The sequence below is a fragment of the Bos mutus genome, chromosome 11, assembly GCF_027580195.1.
Source record: "Bos mutus isolate GX-2022 chromosome 11, NWIPB_WYAK_1.1, whole genome shotgun sequence".
In the NCBI taxonomy this organism is placed as follows: domain Eukaryota; kingdom Metazoa; phylum Chordata; class Mammalia; order Artiodactyla; family Bovidae; genus Bos; species Bos mutus.
The window spans coordinates 19,915,941-19,943,381 of NC_091627.1; the positions used below are offsets into that span (position 1 = coordinate 19,915,941).

Consider the following 27,441-nt stretch of genomic DNA (forward strand, 5'->3'; position numbering starts at 1 on the left):
CCATTGTTTGCCCATGGTCACATATGTGAAGCTTAGTAAATGAAGCATCCACTCATTGCTTACTTACTACATGTGAGGCATTGTATTAGCCCAAGGGTACAAAGATTTAAAAAAGACATGACTTCTGCCTAAAGTTACTTAAAATCAAGTCCTTTGAAAAGGAATAACACTTCTAGGAATATCCAGGCTTCATGGTTTCCTAATTACTTCAATGTCTGATGAGTGGTTGAGGATGTGAGAACGAACTTTTTCCTTCTGATTCTGTGAGTAGACCTTTAAACACAATTTTGGACACGGTAGCAATTTCCACATGAAGAAACAGGTCATCATAAGTAATCTATCCTGAAAAGAAAAGGACTTTCCTAAATGAGAGCGGGAGGAAAAGCTGGGCTTGCCCCAGAAAGGTCATTGTTAATAACAGCAGAGAGGGCCAGACAGAAGGCTTGGCCGTACTAACTTGGAGGAGAAAGGCTTTCAGAAATGGTAACTTCCTTGATTGGCTTTTTGTCACATCTTTTCCACAGCTCTGAGGATTAATCCCCTGAAGAGCAGACTGTCTTTCTCTTTTTCTGTCTTTTTAAAAAAAATTTTATCCCACTCAGTTATGTGGGATCTTAGTTCCTCAACCAGGGTTCAGACCTGCGCCCCCAACATTGGAGGTGTGGAGTCTTAGCACTGGACTGCTAGGGGAGTCCCCCAGACTTCCATTCTTAGGGGAAAGTCAGCTGAGACCGGGACACATAGTCACTCCTTCCTGTGGCTGAAATGACAGTTTATCCTCTTGGCCGAAAAATAAAATAATAGTAATAACAATAATATTCCCAAATCCACTGGTTTCTCTTGAGAGCCCTTCTCGGTTTCCAGTCTGACCATTGACCAAGGAAAACTAAGCCAGGATGGAAGTTAGAGAATTCCCTGCCCTGGAGTTGAAAGGGCACCCCCCCACCCCTCTGCTACAAAGTCTGAGCCCCTGACTGCTCTCCCATCTTTCTAGGTGGGGACCTTGGATTCCCTTGTCGGCCTCTCTGATGAGCTGGCGAAGCTTGATATCTTTGCTGAAAGGTAAAATATTTCTTATTTACTACATACAAGTGAGAATGTGCCAATGTTGTCAGAAGACACAGTGCTTTTGCTTTGGCTGGCCCTGGACGTCACAGGAAGAGCTGGGTGGGTCTTCATGAGGGTGCTGGAGACCTTGAGGAGATTTGCTTGCTCAGGCAGCATGTTTTTTGAGGGGGCTGCCATTCAAAGGACTATGGAATAAGGTGCTGAAACACTTAGAAAAATATGATGCAGCTTACCCCCGCCAAAAGCTTTTTGGGTTTTTTTTTTTTTGGTTTGGGTTGGTTTTTGTAGGAACATATGCACATGCACATCATTAAAAATTCAAATTACAAAGAAAAGCTGTCCAGTAAAATCTGCTTTCTTCTCACCTGTTTTCCAGTTTCCTGTCCTCTTGTTTTCCCTCTTTTAAGGCAATATTATTATAATTTTTAGGAAAGCCTTCAGAGACAGTCTGTACCTGTACCCATAAATGTGAGCATATTCTTAAAAATAATTTTATACAAACGATAGCATATATCCTGCACCTTGTTTCCCCGCCCTGAATCCCATTTCTTAGAGATAATTTCATGTCAGCCCATAATTATTAAAAAAAAAAATGGCTGTATTACCTTGACTAAATGTAACCTAATTTATTTGAATTTTCCTATTGATGGACATTTAAGTTTTCTAGTGTTTTGCTATTGTAAACAACGCTGTAATGACCCTCCTTTTTTGTACTTCTTTGTGCGCATGTAGGAGTGGGATAATTATTTTAGAACCTTAAAATCATTTATTTTAAAAAATTATTACAAATCTGGTACATAATCATTGGGAAATATTTTAGATCATTATTGTTGTTAATTCACTAAGTGACATCCAACTCTTTTTGACCCCATGGACGGTAGCCCACCAGGCTTCTCTGTCCATGGGATTCACACATTTTACATGCTTTTCCCTTTGTATGTTGTACTTTGGATCTCACCATTAACTAGTCCGCTATAATGTTACACCAGATGGAGTTGCCATAATTTATCTTTCAGGTAGGTTTTAAATAATAATACTACCTTGTCTTCGTGTAGATGAAACTCTGTGGTTTAACAACCGTTTGCACTTGGTTCTAAGAACAATACGGATGAAATAGGTGACAGAAGAGTCTTCAGGGGCCAGGGCATACACCTACCACTCTGCATGTCCAAGGGAGACCAGGTTTTGGCTGCTTGATCCTCTGTAGAGGGTTTCCTTTTTTTTTTTTTTAATTTTATTTATTTTGGCTTGTGCTGGGTCTTCACTGCTGCGTGGGCTTTTCTCTACTTGCAGCTTGTCGGGTCTATTTTCTAGTTGCAGTGCAAGACCTTTTCATTGCCGTGGCTTCTCTTGTTTCGGAGCACAGGTTCTTCAGTACTTGCAGCGGGTAAGCTCGGTACTCATGGCACGGGGGCTTAGTTGCTCCCAGGCATGTGGGATCTTGCCGACCCAGGGATCAAACCCATGCCTCCAACATTGGCAGGTGGATTCTTTACCATTGAGCCACCCACAGTTGCCTATGTTCAGGGACTGTGGACATGTGCTTTTATTACCTTCTCAGGGGAATGGTGATTTGGATGCTATGGCCTTTTCTGATTCATTTTAATGGAAATTGAGAACTAGGATTTCTAGTGATCATACTAGAGGTTTCTGATCTGTAGCTTGGTGCCATGGGCTAGAAATTACATTTTCTGTGTTCTACTTCCTGTTCAGCCACCCATCACCTAAGAATAAAAAGAAGCCCTTTGTTAGTAACATCTTGCTCTGCGTGGGATGTTGGACTAACCACAAAAAGGCAATCCTAATCATCAGGCAGTTTGTAGCTCACAGTTCTCGAGAAAGAAAACCTTCACCTTCCTCGTCTGTAAAATGGGATAGTAGTGATCATCTCTGTGCTTTCAGGGAAGAGTGAAGGGGAGTCAAATCATGTTGAATCAAGAGTGATCAAATCCCGGGACGTGTTCTAAGAATCACTGACATCCAAGAAACAAGTGGGTTGGTCCCTTAATATCGGCTCCTTTCGACGGCTGCTCCACCCCATGGGGAGGTGGGTCTAACAAATACTGAGGCGCCTGGCCCCCTCTCCTGGGCTGGCGATGCCTTTTATTGGCAGCCCTGACAAACAGCAGGATGCTGTGCAGTGAAGGTACAGCAGCATTGGCCTAAGGAGAGTAAATTGTTAAAAAAGAAAAAAAGAAAGGAAAAGTGTGAAATGTTCCTAGGCCTGCTATAGAAATGACAGCTAGTCAACATTTTAATTTTTCTAGACCTTTGCTACCAGTTTTCTTCCTTAAAAAGGTGCATGTCCTTAAGTTCTTCCTTATTCACCAGAGCCCCTTCTACCTCTCATAAAATTCTGTGACCTTAGATTATTATCACTTCCACTTTCCTTTTTTGTTTGTTTTTTGGTTTGGTTTTTTTCAGTAAGCATTAGAGTTTTATCCTGTGCCTATTGGTTACACAAATGACTTGTGTTTAAGAAAATAACGAGCAAGGCAGATTAAGGCTGTAATTGTGAAACAGCACCTGAATGAATGAAAGAGTTTTTTCTTTTAATATATAAACAGAGTGAGGTATGGCAGAATGAAAATCACTGTGCCTTGTTGTATTTTTTTCCTTGTGGGTACATATTCCCAAGAGCCTTCCTATCAGGAGAAGAAAAGTGGTGTGGACTGAATACCCTGAAATTCTTATTTCTAGCATTCATCCAGTCTAGAGGTCAGATAACTTTTGTTTGGGGATTAATGCTGGAGCTTGGGGTAAAATAATGGGAAACACTGATAAAATACAAAGATCAGCTTCAGTCAGAAGGACGCAAGTATTATTAGATAAATAAAGGCTAGCCGGGAATGTAACCCAGGCAGCATGAACCCGTCAGCACTGCTTCTGGTTAGGAGAGCAGAGTAGGATCAGGAGTTTTCAAGGTGTACTGTTTCCACATCCTTTTATTATTTATTTACCTGGGGCACTAGAGTGTTTTTCCGTGTAGCTGGAAGGCAGCTTTTGCTTGCTTACTGGAGCCTTCCTTTTATTTTTGATTGATTGCCCCGTACCGTCTTTGGTAATTTACCCTGTGTTTACATTTTGATTCACGAACATTTGAGAAACCAAATGATTTTCCCTTTGAAAGAGCCCTCCTTCCTCCCCTCCCCTTTTTTTTTCCTTTTCTATCTGAGGTCTTCTCAGTATCTTAGCCTGTTTTGTGGTGCTGGTTAAGGTATTACATTTCACTGGCACTTGGGCTGTCAGAGGCACCTCATGAGTTTCTTTGGTGCTTTGGTAACTGTCACCTGCCCCTGAGAGCATTACCTGGTCTGCAGAGTCACTGGTGGATTTTCTTTAACCACATGGTTCTGTGAAGCTGACTGTGCGGGCTGGCTGATGAAAGATTCCATATCCAAGTGTGGATGTCTGTTTAGTGATGCAGGTCTTAGAGAGTCAGCTCTTCAAAGGGCATTCTAGAGACAAACATGGAGAAGGCAATGGCACCCCACTCCAGTACTCTTGCCTGGAAAATCCCATGGACGGAGGAGCCTGGTAGGCTGCAGTCCATGGGGTCGCTGAGAGTTGGACACGACTCAGTGACTTCACTTTCACTTTTCACTTTCATGCATTGGAGAAGGAAATGGCAACCCACTCCAGTGTTCTTGCCTGGAGAATCCCAGGGACGGCAGAACCTGGTGGGCTGCCGTCTCTGGGGTCGCAGAGTCGGACATGACTGAAGCGACTTAGCAGCAGCAGCAGCAGAGACAAACAAAATATATTACCCAAACTTCTCTTCTCTGCCCCTGCAAGAATATCAGGTCAAGATTATCTGCATTGACGCAGCTTAGATTGGCTGGACAAATAACAGCTGAATGCCTGTTTATGCTTTCCTCAGGGCTCGGTCGTCCTACTGCATGTGAGCTGACTTCCTGCTCCCTGGAATGGCTAGCCTTCCCCACATTCTACTCTCCCTGTTATTGCCTGTTTCCCCCCTTTCAGCTCCCCCAGACTCTTCTCCCAACCTCAGCCCCCACCTTCAGACTCTACTAGTATTGGGCTGGCCAAAAATTTCATTTGGGTTTTTCTGTAAGATGGTACAGAAAAACCCGAATGAGCTTCTTGGCCAACCCAGTACCAATGAGCACACCTGTCCCCTCCTTCATAACACCCTCCATGGCGCCCTTGTATATTTTCTTGTGGCATCATTGGAAGACTGTCTTCCCAGCTAGACTGTAAGCTCCTGAAAACCAGCTGAATGAATGAACAGAAGAAAGAATCCTGGAATATTAGAGCTGACAAGGTCTTTAGAGATCTAATCTAACTCTTTCATGTTCCAGATGAGGAAACATGCCCAGACAGAAGGTTCTGGAAAGAACTGGGTGGGCTGGGGGAGTAGAGGGGAATAGACCTTTGATCCAAATTCAACAACTCACCCATTAATGGTCAGTCTGTTGATCTGTGTTTTGTTGTTTAGTCACTAAGTCATGTCCAACTCTTTGCGACCCCATGGACTGTAGCCTGCCAGGCTGCTCTGTCCATGGAATTTTTCAGGCAAGAATACTGGAGTGGGTTGCCATTTCCTTCTCCAGGGGATCTTCCCAATTCAGGATCAAACCTGTGTCTTCTACATTGGCAGGCAGATGCTTTACCACTGAGCCACCAGGGAAGTCCATAAAATATATTTAAAAAATCAATTTAGTTTCTTTTATTTTTTAAAATGTGGCTACTAGAAATTTTATATGGTACATCTGGTTCAGTTCTGTTTCTATTGCACAGCCCTGGCCTAGAGTTGTAGACGTGCTAAGTCGCTTCAGTCGTGTCCAGCTGTTTGCAACCGGATGGACTGTGGCCTACTAGGCTCCTCAGTCCGTGAGATTCTCCAGGCAAGAATACTGGAGTGGGTTGCCATGCCCTCCTTCAGGAAATCTTCCCAATCCAGGGATGGAACCCCCATCTCTTCGGTCTCCTGCACTGATAGGCAGGTTCTTTACCACTAGCACCACCTGGGAAGCTCAGCCACCTGAGTCCCCTGGGGATCTTGGCAAAATGCAGAGTCCAACTCAGCATGGGCTGAGCCTAGGATTCTGCATTTTTCCCCAGCTCCCCAGTGATACTGGTGCTGCTGGAGACTACCCTGGGTGCAGCACATTTGAACAGGGGCTCTCAGAGTGCCGTGTGGGTCAGAATCATATGGAAGATTCTGGGCTTTCCTTCCAGAATTTCTGATTCAGTAGCTGTGATGCGGGACCTCAGAATCTGCATTTCTGCAAGTTCTCAGGTGATTCTGATGCTGCTGGTCTCGGTGCTGAGACTGAGAACTGTTGCTTTAAATGGTGACGGGATGATCCGTTTCTGGAAAGTTTAAAATACGTCACTCTGAGGTATTGGGGCTTACTGCACTTTTAGGAGTAGTTCTGTTCCTCCAAATTTCCATGATTTTCAAGTTTCCTCTTTGGGAGAAGTGTATCAATTTTGGTAAATTTTCATCTTCCTCAAAAATAATCCACATTGTTGACTTTTCCAAGTTATTTGCATAGAATCAGCTACTTTTGTGTTTTGTGATAGTCTCTGCTAATTTCTCTCTCTCTCTCTTTTTTTTTTTTTTTTTTTTGGTGTTTTCTTTGACAAGGCCATCATCCAACAGTTTACCTATCTCACTCTTTATGAGAAGCAGCTTTTTTTCCTCAATTTTTAAAAATCAATCTTACACTCTTACGATTTCTAATTTTCACATTTCTGCATTTATCTTCCTTCCTCTTGTTTTGTTTGGGTTTGTTTTCTTGCTCTTTTCTGCAAACATAACTGGTTTATGTGCTGCGTTCATTTATGTTCTTTTTGTTTCATTCTGTGATGTTTAAGGTAATGGATTTTTCTCGGCATATTACATAATTGTTGGCATATGGAATTTTCATTATCAATTTTTTTCTATGTGTTATGCAATATTATAAAATTTCTAGACTGTTGAGTTTTTTTTGTTGTTGTTTCTGTTTTTGTTTTGTACTTTTGTTGCTTTGTTGTTAGAGAATAAAAAAATGAGATAAGTGCTATTTCTATCTTTGGAAATTTGAAGTTTTCTTTGCTGCTTTTTCTACGTGTTATATGGGTGCCTATATGGATGCCTTATACGGATGTTGTCTCTAGTTTTCCTTGTATAGAGTTGATATATATCTGTTGGTGCAACAGTATCAATGATTTCCATAACCGATGTTTATGTTTCTAATCTTGGTGCACTTTGCTACTCTTATTGCTGAATCACAAAAGTCTGTGATGGTTATGACTCCCTGTGATGTTCTCTGGTGCTTCTGTTATATTGTTCTGGTCTTGAGTCCCCAGAGAAGTGTCTGGGGATGCTTCTGGTTGTCACTTCCCTGTTTTGCTAGGCTCCATGCTTTGAGTAATATTGCATAGGAACCTGGAATGTTAGGTCCACGAATCAAGGCAAATTAGAAGTGGTCAAACAGGAGATGGCAAGAGTGAACATCGACATTCTAGGAATTAGTGAACTAAGATGGACTGGAATGGGTGAATTTAACTCAGATGACCATTATATATACTACTGTGGGCAGGAATCCCTTAGAAGAAATGGAGTATCCATCATAGTCAACAAAAGAGTCTGAAATGCAATACTTGAATGCAATCTCAAAAACGACAGAATGATCTCTGTTCGTTTCCAAGGCAAACCATTCAATATTATGGTAATCCAAGTCTATGCCCCAACCAGTAATGCTGAAGAAGCTGATATTGAACAGTTCTATGAAGACCTACAAGATCTTCTGTAACTAACACCCCAAAAAGATGTCCTTTTCATTATAGGGGACTGGAATGCAAAAGTAGGAAGTCAAAGTCTGTTGCCTGGAGTAACAGGCAAATTTGGCTTTGGAGTACAGAATGAAGCAGGGCAAAGGCTAATAGAGTTCTGCCAAGAGAATGCACTGGTCGTAGCAAACATCCTCTTCCAACAACACAAGAGAAGACTCTACACATGGACATCACCAGATGGTTGACACCGAAATCAGACTGATTATATTCTTTGTAGCCAAAGATGAAGAAGTGCTATACAGTCAGCAAAAACAAGACCGGGAGCTGACTGTAGCTCGGATAATGAACTGCTTATTGCCAAATTCAGACTGAAATTGAAGAAAGTGGAGAAAACCACTAGACCATTCAGGTATGACCTAAATCAAATCCCTTATGACTATACAGTGGAAGTGAGAAATAGATTTAAGGGACTAGATCTGATAGACAGAGTGCCTGATGAACTATGGACAGAGGTGTGTGACATTGTACAGGAGACAGGAATCAAGACCATCCCCAAGAAAAAGAAATGCAAAAAAGCAAAATGGCTGTCTGGGGAGGCCTTACAAATAGCTGTGAAAAGAAGGGAAGCAAAAAGCAAAGGAGAAAAGGAAAGATATACCCATTTGAGTGCAGAGTTCCAAAGAATGGCAAGGAGAGATAAGAAAGCCTTCCTCAGCGATCAATGCAAAGAGATAGAGGAAAACAACAGAATGGGAAAGACTAGAGATCTCTTCAAGAAAATTAGAGATACCAAGAGAACATTTCATGCAAAGATGGGCTCAATAAAGGACAGAAATGGTATGGACCTAACAGAAGCAGAAGATATTAAGACGAGGTGGCAAGAATACACAGAAGAACTGTATAGAAAAGATCTTCACAACCCAGAGCCAGACATCCTGGAATGTGAAGTCAAGTGGGCCTTAGGAAGCATCACTATGAACAAAGCTGGTGGAGGTGATGGAATTCCAGTTGGGCTATTTCAAATCCTGAAAGATGACGCTGTGAAAGTGCTGCCCTCAATATGCCAGCAAATTTGGAAAACTCAGCAGTGGCCACAGGACCGGAAGAGGTCAGTTTTCATTCCAATCCCAAAGAAAGGCAATGCCAAAGAATGCTCAAACTACCTCATAATTGCACTCATCTCACATGCTAGTAAAGTAATGCTCAGAATTCTCCAAGCCAGGCTTCAGCAATACATGAACCGTGAACTTCCAGATGTTCAAGCTGGTTTTAGAAGAGGCAGAGGAACCAGAGATCAAATTGCCAACATCCGCTGGATCATCAAAAAAGCAGGAGAGTTCGAGAAAAACATCTATTTCTGCTTTATTGACTATGCCAAAGCCTTTGACTGTGTGGATCACAATAAACTGTGGAAAATTCTGAAAGAGATGGGGATAGCAGACCACCCAACCTGCCTCTTGAGAAACCTATATGCAGGTCAGGAAACAACAGTTAGAACTGGACATGGAACAACAGACTGGTTCCAAATCAGTAAAGGAGTACGTCAAGGCTGTATATTGTCACCCTGCTTATTTAACTTATATGCAGAGTACATCATGAGAAACGCTGGGCTGGAAGAAGCACAAGCTGGAATCAAGATTGCCGGGAGAAATATCAATAACCTCAGATATGCAGATGACACCACCCTTATGGCAGAAAGTGAAGAGGAACTAAAGAGCCTCTTGATGAAAGTGTAAGAAGAGAGTGAAAAAGTTGTCTTAAAGCTCAACATTCAGAAAACTAAGATCATGGCATCTGGTCCCATCACTTCATGGCAAATAGATGGGGAAACAGTGGAAACAGTGTCAGACTTTATTTTTTTGGGCTCCAAAAGCACTGCAGATGGTGATTGCAGCCGTGAAATTAAGAGATGCTTACTCCTTGGCAGGAAAGTTATGACCAACCTAGACAGCATATTAAAAAGCAGAGACATTACTTTGCCAACAAAGGTCCATCTAGTCAAAGCTGTGGTGTTTCCAGTGGTCATGTATGGATGAGAGAGTTGGACTATAAAGAAACCTGAGCACCGAAGAATTGATGCTTTTGAACTGTGGTTTTGAAGAAGACTCTTGAGAGTCCCTTGGACTGCAAGGAGATCCAACCAGTCCATCCTAAAGGAGATCAGTCCTGGGTGTTCATTGGAAGGACTGATGTTGAAGCTGAAACTCCAATCCTTTGGCCACCTCATGTGAAGAGCTGACTCATTTGAAAAGACCCTGATGCTGGGAAAGATTGACGTCAGGAGAAGAAGCAGATGACAGAGGATGAGATGGTTGGATGGCATCCCCGACTTGATAGACATGGGTTTGGGTAGACTCTGGGAGTTGGTGATGGACAGGGAGGCCATGGGTCACAGGGGTCGCAGAGAGTCAGCCACGACTGAGCGACTGAGCTGAACTGAATGCTCTGGTTGCCTGTTGTATGCCATATGCCAGGCACTGTGTTAGGTGCCTTCCATTTCCCTGGTGGCTCAGTGGTAAAGGATCTGCCTGCCAATGAAGGAGATGCAGGTTCCCTCGCTGGGTTGAGGAGATGCCTTGAAGAAGAAAAAAAAAAAAAAAAAGAAGAAAATGACAACCCACTCCAGTGTTCCTGCTAGGAGAATCCCTTAGACAGAGGAGCCTGGTGGGCAACAGTCCATGGGGTCGTGAGAGTCGGACTCGACTTAGCAACTAAACCACCACCACCATTTCTATGTTCCCTCATGGATCCTCACCATGTTCTAGATGAGAACCCTGATGTTCTCAGAGTTCAGCCACTTAGCTGATGAGCATCAGGCCTTCACCTGATCAGTCTGCTTCTCTCTCTTCTGGGCAGATGGCGGTTAACTTCTTGCCTTCCTGCCCTGGCTCTCTCTCCTCCTTCAGGCCCTGCTGGGACAGTCGCTGCTTTGACAGCCCCCCAGCCAGCTCCCAGCAGCTCTCACCAAGCCAGAAGTCACCTGAAGGGAAGGAGGGTTGTTGATTTCTGTGTAGGAGGCGAGCGCCAGCCTCAAGCAACGCTGTGAAACTCACAGGGTGACTCTCTGGAGGGGAAATATAGCATCAGGCCCTTTCATTTTAGACCCAGGCCAGCTCCTGGGAGCCATGACGCAACGGTTCTCCAGACCTCAGCCCGGCCCTGTCCACATCACACTCTTCACGAGACTTGTTTTCAGGGGCTTCAGGGGCAGCTTTAAATGGTTCTTTTTTGGGCACTGGCTTCATGTCATTCTTGATGGACAGCTTATATATGTCCTTTCTCCTCTTTTGTGGTCTCTCTCACCTCAGTCAAAGGCTCCTGGGGTCCAGGCACCTGTATTCAAGCAAACAGTCTGGGCATCTCGTTTCTGACCATTCCCTTGAGACCCCAGTGAGGACTGAGCCCTATGGCCTACGCCTCCCAAACCTGTCCTGTATCCATCCACTGCTCTGCCTTCCTCCAGTTCACCTTCAACGCCTTCTGTGTTTTTGCAACAACCCCTTGATGTGTCTCCTGCCCGCTTTTCATCACTGCCCACACAGCAGCCCCAGTTATCTTTTTTAAAAAACAATATGTGACTTTTTTTTTTTTTTTGCTGGAAGACCCCTCGTGGTTTTCCAGTGCCCACAGTAGAAAACACATACACTTGACTGGCTCCCAGACCCCTAACTATCGGATCCTGGGTGTCCCCTTCAAGGTTCACTGGCCCAATCACCTCCCATGATGCTGGCTCCATCTGGTCTTGCACAACCCGTTCCCCCAGCCTACAAGGCCCCCACCTGCCACTCCACACTGAAGACGGTGCGGGGGGGGACCCTGACCTCATCCCATCTCAGTTAGAATGTCACCTCCTCCAGAGGCCGAGTCCCTCTAGGTCCTTTATTTTAATTCTCTGCCTTCCACGTGTGCATGCATGCTGTCACTTCCGTCGTGCCTGACTCTGTGCGACCCCATGGACTGTAGCCCACTAGGCTCCTCTGTCTGTGGGATTCTGCAGGCAAGAATACTGGAGTGGGTTGCTGTTTCCTTCTCCAGGGGATCTTCCCGATCTGGGGGTCGAACTTCCTGATCTGGGGATCGAACTTCCTGCATTGGTAAACAGGTTCTTTGCCATAAGCGCCACCTGGAAAGCACCACTATTTAATACTCTCCTTGTTTGTGTGTCTAATGGAATATCTGCCCTAAGGAAACAGGGGTGGTATTTCTGTGTGTATCTCCTAGAGCGGAGCCTGGCACAGAGCCGGTGCTGAGTCAATATTTACTGGGTACACGTCCATCTCACGGTAGTGGGCCATCTCTTCTAGCACCTGTTCTATCCGCTGGGGAACCTGAAAAATTTATGGGTCCTGGGGCACCACCTCCAGGGATGCTGATTAGGTTCATTTAGGGTAGGACCTAGGAATCTGCATTTTAAGGAAGTAGTCATTGTAATCCTGAGTCAGGTGGGCTTCTGACTTTGAGGACCTGTGTTATCAATAGCATTTATATGGCTATTAGCCCATTGGATCCTGACATACTTCTAGGAAGTATTAAGGCCAGGGATTCTAAATTTATATTTAAAAGATAAAATATCTTTTAATATAAATATAGATATTTATATTTAAAACAACCTTTATAACAAGGTTGTTTTTGTTTTCTGAACAGGTAATACATTCACATGTATCAAAGGCAAAACAATATAAAAGGTTTTACATGAGAAGTCTCCCTTAAACCCTGCCCATCCAAGCCCTCCCCAGCCCCTGCTTAGGAAGCCGCTTGTATGAATTGCTTGGATACATTTCTGATGCTTCTTTATGCAAGTAGAGGCAAATTCCAGCATATATTTTTATTTTTTCCCTTTTCAAATACAATGGAGAAGGAAATGGCAACCCACTCCAGTATTCTTGCCTGGAGAATCCCATGGACAGAGGAGCCTGATGGGCCTGTGGGATCCATGGGGTCGCACAGAGTCAGACATGACTGAGTGACTAACACACTTTCAAATACAAAGTCATAATCCACATGTTTAGCATCTTGGTTCTTTTTCACTTAACAGTATATCCTGGGAGAGATTTCTCCATCAGTGTATAGAGAACCTTCTTGGTTTTAAACTACCATGCATTCCACGTGGGGGAGGTTTATTAGTCAGCCCTAGAGGTGGACACTTGGCTTATTCACTTTTATGGAGAAGGGGGCCTGTTACCAACAGTGCCGCAGGGTATAATCTTGCTCCTGCATCATTCCTTTGCACATACAATTATGCATGTGTATCTCCAGGATGAATTCTTGGAAGTAAATTGCTGGGTCCTGGGTCAGATGGCTCCGTAATTTTAATGGACGTTATTAGATTTCTCTGACCATTTTGAATTTCCATTAGCAGTGGAATTAAGAGTCCCCCATTTTCCTACAATCTTTCTAATGAAGTGTGCTGTCAAATTTTGGGATCGTTACGAACCTGGTAGGTAAGAAATGCTGCCTCAGTGTAGTGTGGGCTTTTTTTTTTTTTTAAGTGGCTTTATTTAGACATAAATGATGTGCAATAAATGGCAGGTTTTTAAGCTGTACAGTTTGAATGAAGAGTTTTGACATATATACACCAGTGAAGCCATCACCACAGTCAAGGTAATGAACATATCTGTTACCCTAAGAAGCTCTTTGCATCTCCTCCTTCAACACTAATCTGCTTTCTACCACCGTAAGAGTGCACACATATTTTAGACCTTGTGGAATAATATGGTGAGTATTCTTTTTTTGGTTTGGTTTTTCCACTCTGCTTCATTATTTGAGATTTTTCTGTGCTGCAGTATGTATATTAATGTTTCCTTTTTTTTTTTTTTTACTCCTGAGTAGTATTCCATTTCATAGGTAAACCATAGTTTATTTATTTACCCATTGGAAGATTTCCAGTTTTGGACTGTTTAAGTTGTGAATACCCATGTATTATGTGCTATTTTTGTATTGACAAATTTTCATTTCTTTTGGGTAAATACTTACCCCTTGAGGCAGCTAGGATCTTGCTACCCAGACTGTGACCCTTAAACCTTTGCATCGTTTCCTGACCCTGGGGGATGGGTATGGCTTGGAGGAGGGCCAGATCAGATCATGGAGTCCCAGGGCGTGGCCCCCTTGCTTGGACTAAGCTTGAAATAACAGCTGCATTGAATACTATTTTGTATAAATAAGGAATACTGATTTTCATTTTAATTTTTTTTTACCATGCCACAGCTTGCAGAATCTTAGTTCCCCAACCAGGGATCGAACCCTTTCCCCCTTACGTGGAAGTATGGAGGCAGTCCTCATCACTGGACCAGGGAATTCTCAAGAATACTGATTTTTTTTTTATTTAAAGAAATGCTCATTCTTTCCAAAGGTCACATTCTGGGAGATGAGGTGAAGGAGTAAAGAGGCCATCTGGATCCTAGGTGGGACATGAGTGAAGCAGGAAAGACAGGGAGCCCAGTGGCTCTGAGGAGCGCTGGGCTGATGTCCTGCTTCACATCCTCAGGCACTTGTCCAGCTGGGCAGCCAGGATCTGCTGGTCATCTGTGTGTTTTCTCGGAGCCCCTGTATTTTGCAGCAGCTGACGATAGCGGGAGTAATAAACTTTCAGAGATCTCTTTGCTTAGTGGCGACCAGAGCACTTTTGCATGGTGATCATGTATATGGAGGAGGGAGGTTCCTGGTGTCAACCCCACGAGGGCAGCAGCTGTGGTTTGTTTGTTCACTACTGTTTCCTGTAACAGTGCCTGGTGCTTAGCGGGCGCAGTATGTTTTTTTGCTGAGTGCAGAAAGCAACCAGTTTTGGGTGGGGGTGTTTGCCAATGCTGACTGTACTTGTTAGGGGTGCCTTGCCTTGAGGAAGGGGCACTTGGGCTGTTAGAAAGAGTTAGTAGCATCCAAGTGGCTCCAGAAGGCTGGCCTGGGAAGGGCAAGGGAGAGGAGGAGGGTGGAGAAAAAGGAGGCCAGACAGGGCGGGGTGTTCTTGTAAACTCTGCTAAGGAGTATGAACGTCAATATTTGAACTTCTTGGGAAATCACTGGTAGAGTTTAAGCAATACAATGGCATGCAAAGATGTGTATTTTTAGAGATCCCCCTGGCTGCCGTAGGAGGGATGGACACCTGGAGGCTGGGTTGGGAGAGGCAAAGAAAGCCCAGAGTTGGGTGCTGGAGGAAATCTGGACAAAGACAGCATGACCTGCCTAGGACAGTGACCCAGGGCCGGGCCTGGGCTGATTTCTGGTAGCTAAAATATAGTGGTGATGGGAAAGAAGAGGGTGGAGCCAAGGAACTCTGGGGAAGGTGACAATATCCAGCATAAGGGGCCAAACCAGTCCTTGACATTCTCCAGGCTGGGTCTCTACCCTGGAAGCCAAGAACAAGGCTGAGACTTTTTTTTTTTAATTGAGGTATAATTCACACACTGTTACATTCACTCCCTTAAGGTATGAAATTCATTCATCTCTAGTGTGTTTACAAGGTAGTCCAGCCATTGCATGCATGCTCAGTCTCTTCAGTCGTGTCCCACTCTGCAACCCCATGGACTGTAGCCCACCAGGCTCCTCTGTCCATGGGAATTCTCCAGACAAGCATACCGGAGTGGGTTGCCATGCCCTCCTCCAGGGGCCCTTCCTGACCCAGGGATTGAACCATGTGTCTCCTGCATTACAGGTGCATTCTTTACCCACTGAGTCACCTGAGAAGCCCAGTCCAGCCATTGCCACCATCACATTCCAGAATGTTGTCTCAAAGAAAACCCAGTACCCATTGCAGTCCCCTCCCAGGGAGGATCAAGCTGTCCTAGAGGCCTTGTTTCTGTCCTGGTCAGTTCCCATGGAGCTGTGCAATCTTAGGCAAGTCCCTACCTCACCTTGGTCCCTAAAGGCCCTTCCAGCTGTGACTCCATGCAGTGATTCTGGGTGGGCAGATTATGTTATGGTCATACTCCCATGACTCTAATGTTAAGGATTTTTAATGGGGGAGGAGGGCTTGTTTCATTTTATTTTTTATGGTAATCAAGCACAGATGATTCTACTATAATTACCACCTTAATTAGCATCTTGGCATAAATCTCTGTCTTCATTTTTGGTTACCTCCTAAAGTTGCACTTCCGAAAGTGGAATTACTGATTCAGGGGATGGAGACATATTTAAAGTTGTTTGTATATATTGCTAAATTGTTTTCCAGAGAGGTTGCAAGAACAGGTCGTTTCATCAGACCCTTGTCAATTGAGTGCCTTTAGAAACCATTGTTCATTTCCCTGGCAAAATGAAAATGATGTGTGATTGTTTGAGTATGGATTTATTCGATCACCAGCTTGAGTAAGCACACTTACAGGCAGTTCTGAGTCTTCTATCCTCCCATTTGTGATCTGCCCTTCTGCTGTTGCCCTGGTGTCTTCTGGGAGGGCTGTGGGTTGCACCATTCTGGTGACACTCTTCACTTGTGAGTCCTGGGATCCCTGCGGTTGGGCACGATGACTGGGCTGCTTGATGGGTGACTTTCTAAAATGGTTTGAATTTATTTGTTTTTGCCTGCGCTGGGTCTTCACTGCTGCCTGGGCTTCTGTCGAGTTGCTGAGAGTGGGGGCTGTTTGTTGCAGCGTGGGCTTCTTATTGCAGTGGCTTCTCTTGTGGAGCACAAGCTCTGGAGTGCTTGGGCTCAGCTGTTGTGACTCCGGGCTCTAGGACACAGGTTCAGTAGTTGTGGCGCTCTGGCTTAGATGCTCCACAACATGTGGGATCTTCCCAGACCAGAGATCGAACTTGAGTCTCCTTCGTCTCTTGCGTGGGCTGGCAGATTGTTTAGCACTGAGCCACTAGGGAAGCCCTTAGTGGGGTTGACTTGTTGCAAACTCTCCAGAACTTAGACATCGTCAGGCCCCTCTGCCTATGGATGTCAGGCGAGTGTATTCTCCTTCTCCTCGGTTCTGTCTTGTCTCAACAAAAATTTGAAGCCATGAACGTTAGAGCCCACAGCGTGTCATAGCTCTTGGACAGACCCTGTTATAGCTCTCAGGTCTCGAACAGACTGTGTTATAGCTCTTAGACAGATCAGTGTTACAGGTCTGTGTTACAGCTCAATTTTATTTAGAAAATAGCAGGAAAATCCATCCTTGAGGCATGAGGGCATGCCGATCCAAAGACGCTCGAAGAGAAGAGAGGGGGTCCCTGGCCCTTTGGCTCCTCTTTTTATATGTTTTTTCCTCCCACCCTGGGCCTGCCCTATGTAAATTGGGCTAGCCAGGAGTGCTGTTTGTTCTACCTGAGGTCCTCACTCCTGTCTTCAGACCTTCTTTTGATCTATTTTCCAGGCTTTTTACTTCCTTGTCTTTTAGCCACGGCCATTCTGGACTCCTGTTTCCTATTCTAACTACCTAACAGTCTCTTGCATTGGCCGGCAGATTCTTTAGCACTGAGCCACTAGGGAAGCCCTTGGTGGGTTGACTTGTAGCACTCTCCAGAACTTAGACATCATCAGCTAAGTATTAGCAGAACTGCCCAGTTACTCCTATAAGACCTCAGAGCATTTTAGCACCAATTCAGAACAAGGAGCCTTCCCCCTCCATGTTCCACTAGAAGGCAAATTTTCTCTGAGGGTAGGTTGGCTTTTTGAAGAGGACCAATAATTTCTTGATGGCTCAGCTGGTAAAGAATCTGCCTGTAATGCAGGAGACCTGGGTTCGATCCCTGGGTCAGGAAAAGCTTCTGGAGAAGGGAATGGCTACCCATTCCAGTATTACTGCCTGGAGAATTCCATGAACAGAGGAGCCTGGTGGGCTACAGTCCATGGGGTCGCAGAGTCCAACACAACTGAGTGACTAACACACACACTCACACACACACACAAAGAATGTCTATGCTGTGATGTGGGAGAATCAAGGTGCCCAAAGCTAGAGCAGGTTCTGGTTTGAGTGATGGGGGAGGGGATGGGTGACTCTGCTGAATGGAATTGCTCTAAAGATGGGAATATCCATCCATTATTGAAACTCAGAGTTTCTGTCAAGCGAGGATAGGATCCACAGTAAGCCGTAAATGGGGCCAGAGTCCCCAGAGCAGGGACCTCCCAGAGGCCTCACGGGGGATCTTTTGTTTCTAAAAACAAAGTCACTGAATTGCTCTGCTCACATTTTCCTGATGACTTTGCTGCGGGGCATGTCCCCTGACTGAGGAGGAAGTGGAGAGACAAAGGAGGGGGTGAGGTGCCCTGGGAGGGGGGCCCTGAGCCAGCAGCGGGGGCCCGCTTGAGTGGGAGCTTCTAGGCCTCTCTCCCCAGGGCCTCAGTCTGGCTGCAGGCAGTAGCTCTGTGTATGGGGAGGTTTGGGGTATGGGTCTTCCACAGAGGGTCCCGACAGCCCCTGGTGTGCTGACAGCAGCTGGTGTGGAGGAGGGAGGCTTGCTTTAGAGGCAGGGTGCAGGGTTGGTACGGCCACCAGTGAAGGGACCAGGGTGGGGAGGCTGGAAGCAGGCAGGGGGCGGGGCAGTTTTTAGCCTCCCTGAGCCTGTTTGCTCAGCTCCTGGGGCTTCCCCTCCTTTGTCCTGTGGAGCCAGGTGAATCTTACATGTGTCCTCTGAGTGGGCTTTAGTTTGGGACTTCAACCCATGTGGCTGGGACGCAAACCCAGCCAAAACCCACGGTACCTGGGTTTTCAGGACCTAATCAAGCTCTGATCCTTGATGTCTCATTGCAGAAAAAATTCAGTGAGAGATAAAGTGATAGGTACGAAGTGGATTTAATTCAGATTTGGAGAGAAGCACACTCCACAGACAGAGTGTGGGCTATCGCAGAGGGCGAGTCAGTTCAGTCACTCAGTCACATCCATCTCTTTGTGACCCCACGGACTGAAGCCTGTCAGGCTTCCCTGTCCATCACCAACTCCCAGAACTTGCTTAAACTCATGTCGATCGAGTTGGTGATGCCATCCAACCATCTCATCCTCTGTCATCCACTTCTCCTCAACCTTCAATCTTTCCCAGCATCAGGGTCTTTTCAAATGAGTCAGTTCTTCACATCAGGTGGCCAAAGTATTGGAGTTTAGCTTCAGCATCAGTCCTTCCAATGAATATTCAGGACTGATCTCCTTTAGAATGGACTGGTTGGATCTCTTTGCAGTCCAAGGGACTCTCAAGTGTCTTCTCCAACACCACAGTTCAAAAGCATCAATTCTTTGGTGCTAGCTTTCTTTATAGTCCAACTCTCACATCCATACATGATTACTGGAAAAACCTTGATTGAGGATCAAGGTCTAATTAAAGTCAGCTTGTCTGCCATCTTGGACCCATTTGGTTCTAATCGGTTTATGTTGTCCCCTTGGGCTAGGTCATTCTTTCAGAAAGTTGTGCCCTGTCCCCCTCCCTCCTGTTACCTGAGGACTCAGGACAGCTCGCTAGATGGAGCCACTGTTTTCCTCTGTGTCAGAGGCTATGGAAATGGCCTCTGCCCTCCCTGTTACCCGTTGGCCCTCTCCTCCCAGGCATGGGGTCATTTCTGAAAACTAGACCAACCCTAGCCTGCACTGCCCGAATTATCCAGAAAACCCTGGAGTCGGGTGGATACCCTCTTTCGTGTCCCTGTAGACCTGTGCTCCTTACCTCGAAACCTGATAGCCACGCTGTCCCTACAAGGGAACTGGGTATAGGAGACCCAGTCCCTCCTTCAGAACAGGGGCGAGGCAGGTAGGTACAGATGGCCCAGCTGAGTGCCTGGATGGAAGCGTGGCCCGCGGGGATGCTCTGCTATGCACGGTCTGTACTGGAGACGCCATTTAGGAAGCATCTCATCTGGGCTTGAGCCCCGGGGAGGGGGAGTGGGCTCCGGTGCATGGGGATCAGCGGCCTCCTCCACTTCTGTCTAGTGAGGCCAGCCTTCTCCCAACCACAGCCCCATGCCTGGAAGAGCCCTGGGACCCTGCATGCTGGTCAGTCAGATGAGTTCCAGGTTGCAGGAGGGTTAGTTGGTGGACACAGAAACCTCAGAACACCTGCCTGGCAGTGCTCCCAGCTCTTGAGCCACCATCCACCTGAAGGGGCAGCGGGAACTCTGGGTGCCCTTGGAGCCCAGAAATCAGCAATGCTAGGGGTGCCCCAGAGTGTTTGCAGAAAGGGAGGACAGGACGTGTCCGTCATACACCTGGACACAGGCAACTCCGTCTCTCCCGACTCTTATCCCTGCTGTTCCAGGTGTCCGGATTCTGCCTGCTCAGCTCCTGAAGACCCCCTCCCTTCTCTGTTCCCTCCCTGCCCTGCCTCACACCTGGAGGGAGAGGGGCTTGCAACAACACAACGCGGGGAGGTTGCAACAGGGGTGCCCACCCTCTTTGTCTGCACCTCTGGGATCAGAAGCAGCTATCAGAGCACAAATTCTTCGCTATTTGGAGGACAGTGTCCTTTGCCCACCCTGGCTCCCACAAACTGTGTGCAAATTGCTCCAGGAACACACAGATGCCTGCCTGTGGCTGCGGGTTCTGAGGGCTTGCTGCCACTGTGCTAAGAGCTGAAAGTGACCAAGATTAACTGCAGTTTTATGGTCCCCCTGGAAGTTGCTGGCCTTCAGTAGATTCCAGAGTTCCGAAATGGCTACATCAGACAGACTCGGCGAGTGTCCTTGTTGTCTAGGTGGGGAGACAGTTTCCTGGTGCTTGCGACACCTCTGTATGCCTAGAATTCTCTCCTATTTACAACCATATTAATCATTTTTTAAATAGTTCAGTGGCATTAAGTACATTCACATCGTTGTACAACCGTCATCACCACTTCAGAAGTCTTGCAAAACCGAAACTCTGTTAATCCATTATATATAACTCCTTATTCCCTCCTCCTCCAAGCTCCTGGAAACCATCATTTTACTTACTGCTTCTATGAATTTGATGCTGGCTACCTCATATAAACGGAATCATACCGTGTTTATCTTTTTATTTCACCTAGCATAATGACTTCAAGGTTCAGCCTTGCTGTATCATGTGGCACACTTTCCTTCCTTTTAAAGCCTGAATAATATTCCACTATTGGGCTTCCCTGGTGGCTCAGCAGTAAAGAATTCACCTGCTATGCAGGAGATGCAGGGTCTATCCCTGGGTGGGGAAGATCCCCTGGATTAGGAAACGATTACCCACTCCAGTATCCTTGCCTGGGAAATCCCATGGACAGAGGAGCCTGGTGGGCTACAGTCCATGGGGTTTCAAAGAGTCGGACATGACTTAGTGACTAAACCACGACAGCGATATTCCATTATATGAGTAATACTACATTTTATTTATCTATGCATCCATTGATGAGCACTTGGATTGGTTTTTTTTGGCAATTGTAAATAATGCTGCTATGTTTATTTATTTTCATTTATTTTTCTTTTGTTTTCTACTTACCAAAGTAATATACATCTTAATCACTTCAAGCATGACATTACAGAAATACATTTAAAGGGAAAGTCCCTGTTATTGTACACCTGAAAAAGAAAAGAAATAAAGAAAGTTTAGTTGCTCAGTCATGTCTGACTGTTTGCGACCCCATGGACTGTAGCCTGCCAGTCTCCTCCGTCCATGGGATTTTCCAGGCAAGAGTACTGGAGTGGGTTGCCATTTCCTTCTCCAGAGGATCTTCCCCACCTAGGGATCGAACCTGGGTCTTCCACATTGTAGGCAGGACACTTTACCGTCTTGAAGGGAACCAGTATTAACAGTTTCATATTACCAGAATCATGTCAGGATTCTCATTTAGGTATATACTGACATATAATTTTTAAAAGTGGAATTAGGTACTGTACATGCTTAAATATTGTTTAATGTTTTATTCTGAGCTAATTTCCAATTTCCAGAAAAATTGCAAGACTATTCAAAGAATTTCTCTTTACCACATTTACTTTATCTTCTCTCACTTGTTTTTTCTGAAGTCTCCTGGCAGATATAATGTCCCTTTACTTCTAAATACTTTATATTTTCTAAAAACAAGGACTGCCACTAACATTGTCCCTTAATACAATGATCAAAATCAGGAATACAGTATTATTGTAATTTACTGATTTAGTTGGATATCACCAATTAGCCAATAGTGTCCTTAATAACAAAAGAAAATCTCATATTTTTCTTAGATAATGGTAAACATTAAGTTGTCTCCCTGTTTTTCACAATTAATTGTCATGTCTTATTCGCCTTGTTTAAACTAGAATGGTTATTCAGGCTCTGACTTTTACGTTGAGTTGCTTTGACAAGTACAAGTCGGTTATTTTGTAAAATGCTTCTTAATTTAAACTCGTCTGATGTTTCCTCATGATGAGATACAGATTATGCACTTTTTTCAGGAGTACCCCAGAAGTGAAGTTGTGTTCTTCTCAGTACATCATATCAAGAGACACATGCTATTCATCTTCCCATTACTGGTGACTTGAACAGATAGTATCTGTTGTAAATTTTCTTTCTTTTCTTTTTTTTAAGGTTGAAGTTTAATTTAAAATACTATGTTCATTTCAGGTGTACAGAAAAGTGGTTTGGATTACTTTCCATTATATGTTATTACAAGGTATTTAATGTAGTTCCCTGTGCTATATATTAGGTCCTTGTCATTTATAATTTTATATATAGAGGGGTGTATATCTTAGTCCCAAACTCCTAATTTATCCCTCCCCAACTCCCTCCTCCCTTGTGGTAAGCATAGGTTTGTTTTCTATGTCTGTGAGTTGGTTTCTGTTTTGTGAAGAAGTTCATTTGTATCACTTTTTAAAACAGTTTCCACATATAAGTGATATTATATCATATTTGTCTTTCTCCGTCTTCACTTAATACGATAATCTCTAGGTCCATCCGTGTTGCTGCAAACGGCGTTATTCCATTCTTTTTCATGGCTGAGTAATATTCCAGCAGATATATATGGACCACACCTTTATCTGTTCATCTTTTGGTGGACATTTAGGTTGCTTCCATGTCTTGGCTATTGAATAGTGCAAACATTGGGGTGAGTGTCTATGTTGAGTTAGATCTGTCTCCAGATATATGCCCAGGTGTGGGATTGCAGGATCATATGGTAACTATAATTTTTTTATTTTATTTTATTTTTTGCCTGTACTGGGGTCTTCACTGCTGTGTGCAGCTTTCTCTAATCACAGCAAGTGGGGCTACTCTAGCTGCAGTGCACAAGCTTCTCACTGTGGTGGTTTCTCCTGTTGTAGAATATGGGGTCTAGAGCGTACGGACTTCAGGAGTTTTGGTTCACAGTCTTTATTTATGTACTTGGCTGCAACAGGTCTTAGCTGCAGCGTGTAGGGTCTTTAGTTCTGGCATGAAAACTCTTAAAGAATTTAGTTCCCTGACCAGGGATCGAACCAGGGCCCACCACATTGGAAGCAGGGAGTCCTCGCCACTGGACCACCAGGGAAGTCTTTTGTAGACTTTATAACGATGGCCATGCTGACTGGTGTGAGATGATACCTCATTGTAGTTTTGATTTGCATTTTTCTAATAATTAGTGATATTGGGCATCTTTTCATGCTCACATGCGTTTCATGTGCCTGTTGGCGATCAAAACAATTTTTTAATCAGGTAAAATGTACATAGAGTGAAATGTGCACATCTTGAATTAACTGGTTGATGAATTTTGTTGGGTACGTCAGTTTAACCAACACCCCAGTCAAGTTATATACCGTTTGCAGTTTGTTTTTTTCATTAAGATATGATTCATACATCTTTGGAGAAGGCAATGGCAACCCACTCCAGTACTCTTGCTTGGAAAATCCCATGGACGGAGGAGCCTGGTGGGCTGCAGTCCATGGGGTCCCGAAGAGTCGGACACGACTGAGTGACTTCACTTTCACTTTTCACTTTCACTCATTGGAGAAGGAAATGGCAACCCACTCCAGTGTTCTTGCCTGGAGAATCCCAGGGATGGGGGAGCCTGGTGGCTGCCGTCTATGGGGTCACACAGAGTTGGACACAACTGAAGCGACTTAGCAGCAGCAGCAGCATATATCTTCCCTTATGGGTTAGAATAAGTTTTTGCCCAGTATTTTAGAGGAAGGAGCCAGAGTTTAGCTTTAGTTTAGTTTAGCCAGACTGCCACTAAAGAGCACGGCTTTAGAGTCATGTAGATTTAGGATCAATTTCTGCTCTGACACTTATAGTTCATATAAGGTGACTTTTAGCTCTCTAAGTATTAATTTTTTCATCTTTAAAATGGGGATGTTACCTAGCTCAGAACAGTGTCTCAAGAATTGAGTCCCTGAAACACCTAAGAGCCCTTATAAATAAGTTTTTTTAATGAAGAAACCAGTAGAAAAACCAACAAAAGATATGAACACTCTATTAACAGAAGAAAACAGTCATTTGTAGAGTCACTAAACCTATCAAAAGCTGTCCAGCCACACCGATGATCAAACAGATGCAAGTCAGAGTAACAGTGACAGAATTTTTCAGCTGTCAGATTGGCAGGGATTAAAAAGGTACATAATCTGTCATGTTGGCAAGGCTTTAAGAGGTAGGCACTTGACAGTACATTGGCTCTGTATACTTGAAGGATAATTTGGCCTTATCTGTTAACATTGTTAAGTGCTCACACCCTTTATCCGAGTAGTTATTCTTTTGCCATTTATTCTACATATGTTGAGTTGCTAAGTCATATCTGACTCTTTGCAACCCCATGGACTGCAGCATGCCAGGCTTCCCTGTTCATCACTACCTCCTGGAATTTGCCCAAACTCATGTCCATTGTGTAGATGAGGCCACCCAACCATCTCATTCTCTGTCGTCCCCTTCTCCTCCTGCCCTCCATCTTTCCCAGCATCAGGGTCTTTTCCAGTGAGTCGACTCCACATCAGGTGGCCAAAGGATTGGAGCTTTAGCTTCCACATCAGTCCTTCCAGTGAATCTTCAGGACTGACTTCCTTTAGGATTGACTGGTTTGATCTCTTTGCTGTCCAAGGGACTCTCAAGAGTCTTCTCCAGCACCACAGTGCAAAAGGATCAATATGCTGGTGCTCAGCCTTCCTTATGGTCCACTCTCACATCCATACAAGACTACTAGAAAAACCATAGCTTTGTCTATATAGACCTTTGTGAGCAGAGAGATGTCTCTGCTTATGTGCCTGTACAAATGGGCAAAGTGTGTGTTTTGTTGCAAAATCCATCAAAGCATAAGCAACCCTCAATAGAGCAAATTAGTTATGACTCACGTTTGCAATGAAATACTATGCAGTTAATGAAAGGAATGAGGAAGCTCTAACATGACATGTTAAATTTTTACAATAAACTGTATAATGAAAAAAAAATTTAAAACAGCATCTAGACTCTCATATTTCTTTCCATGAGAAAAGTGTTCTGATTTAGCAATACTCAGTTCACTGATGCCTGTGGTTAATGATCACAGCTAAGTCAGGGACATTTTTGTTAGGTGCAACAAGCAATTCTTCCAGCAGTTAAGCTTCATCGGACCATGCTATTTTGAGATGTTCCGTGGTGGTGTACACGCCTGGGGGCAGGTGTGCCACCATACTTGTTATGGTTAAAAACTTCATAGAGGCTAGAATTAGAAACAGCAAATAGTCATTAACAGAGTGGCAAGTGGGTTCTCCTTTTAGGTCTACTGAGAAGGAGGCCCGTGTGTTATTTAGGTGCTCGAAGGCAATGGCACCCCACTCCTGGAAAATCCCATGGACGAAGGAGCCTGGGAGGCTGCAGTCCATGGGTTGCTACAAGTCCGACACGACTGAGCGACTTCACTTTCACGCATTGGAGAAGGAAATGGCAACCCACTCCAGTGTTCTTGCATGGAGAATCCCAGGGATGGGGGAGCCTGGTGGGCTACCGTCTATGGGGCTGCACAGAGTCGGACACGACTGAAGCGACTTAGCAGCTTAGCAGACATTCATTATTCATTCAACAAACATTTCCTGAACAGCTGCTATGCACCAAAATGTTGCCCTTGGGGCTGGAGTTAGAACCCTCATGTAAGGACAATACTCAAAGTATGACTGAGGATATGATAATAAAAGACAGCAACCTGCATTGTCACTATAATAATGATAAAGAGGAACCCTTGACAGCATCAGAAAGAAGTTCTCTGAGAGCAGGGGCTGTATTGTTCACAGCATCTGCATTCACAGCACTCTAGTCCGTGCTTGGCACATAGCTGGTTAATATCTGGAATTTGCTAAATGAATGAGTGAATGAACAAATGAATTGATAGAATCAGGGTTCTAACAAATAACAGAAGAGGGACTTCCCTGGTGGTACAGTGGATAAGAATCCACCTGCTTATACAAGGAACACAGGTTCGATCCCTGGTCTGGGAAGAGTCCAGGTGCCGCAGAGCAACTAAGCCTGTGCACCAGGGCGTCTGAACCTGTGTGCCTAGATCCCGGGCTCCACAATAAGAGAAGCGACCACAATGAGAACCCTGCACCCTGCCACGAGGAGTAGGCCCCTCTCGCCACAACTGGAGAAAGCCTGCACACAGCCACCAAGACCCACTGCAACCAAAAATAAATACATTGTAAATAAATAACAGAAAAAACACTCCAATTAGGATAATTTGAGGAAAGACTCTTCATGAAAGGGCATGTGAGTGCGTGAGGACTGTTGGAGAAGCACAGGGGATGGTACAGAAACCCAGGTGGACGGATGTTGTCACACCTGTAGGCTGTAGGAGGCGAGAGGAATTGGGTCACCGGAACTGGGAGGGAACTGGATTCACAGCCTCCTCAGCTCCTATTGAATCGCCTGGGGAGCCAGAGGGCAGGGAGCCTGAATGTCTCCGTCAGGCTGCACACCTGAAGGTATTTATCACACACTCCCAGGGGCCTGGTCCTTTACACGCACTGTTCCAAACTCTGTGAGAGGAGGGGTGTCACGGCCATGTTGCTGAGGAAACAGGATGAGATTAGCTCGGTCCCTTGCCCCAGCTATGATTAGGAAGAGGCAGAACAACTATCCTAAGAAATGCCAACATCTGTGGAGATTTTAAACCCAGGTGGCCCAGAGCTGTGGGGCCCACAGACAGACTGGATAGTTGGGAGGCAAATTATTAATACTACTCTGGGCCTCAGTCTCCCCATCTGGAAAAGGGAATGATACCCATCTTCGAGAATTATTGAGATGATTCAATAACAGTGATATAGAAATTGGCACGTGGTCAACAAAAGGAAAATGTTGACGTGCAAAGAGTATGAAACATGGTTTTGGGTGGGAGAGTGTGGTTGTTCATTTCTGGTTAATTACTTTATACTTGTATTCATCAGTTTTTTGGCCCCAAACAGATAATGGTTAGATACCAAAGCAAGTTGCTTTCCCCACTACTCTGTTCTTTTTTTCCCTCCCTCCTCTCTTTCTTCCTTTAACCTGGGGCCTTTCGGGGTCCTCTGCCTCAGTTTTGTGTGTTTGACCCTAGGCCCCTGGGCCATCCTCTGAGTGGCCACATGGCCAGTGCCTGCCACAGCTGGGGAGTCGTCCTCCACTTGGAATTCAGGGACCTCTTCCTCCTCCCTGCCTGCAGCCGCTCCCTCCTGGGAGCCAGGAGAACCAGGAGAGGGCCCGAGGCAAAGATGTGGATCCTCGATGCGACTAGCCTGCTTCCTCCTGCAATTCTAACTGATGGGCTTCCAGAAGCGGACACTCTTTGCTATTTATTCTATTAACATTTATAACAATTCCTCAAAATGGATATCATCCCATTTTA

At 44.9% G+C, this 27,441-nt stretch overlaps 1 protein-coding gene and 1 non-coding gene across 10 annotated transcripts in view; one reads left to right on the forward strand and one right to left on the reverse strand.

Annotated features, from left to right (window-relative positions):
- Window positions 1–27,441, forward strand: part of ATP6V1C2 (ATPase H+ transporting V1 subunit C2) — a 60,153-nt gene that overhangs the window by 3,131 nt on the left and 29,581 nt on the right. For all 9 annotated transcript variants that reach the window (XM_070379112.1, XM_070379106.1, XM_070379107.1 and 6 more), the window contains one exon: window positions 995–1,062. In XM_070379112.1, the coding sequence (XP_070235213.1) occupies window positions 995–1,062 (68 nt within the window). The remainder of the gene's footprint in view (window positions 1–994; window positions 1,063–27,441) is intronic.
- Window positions 23,079–23,151, reverse strand: TRNAG-UCC (transfer RNA glycine (anticodon UCC)). The gene has a single exon. It is a non-coding gene; the product is annotated as a tRNA-Gly (tRNA).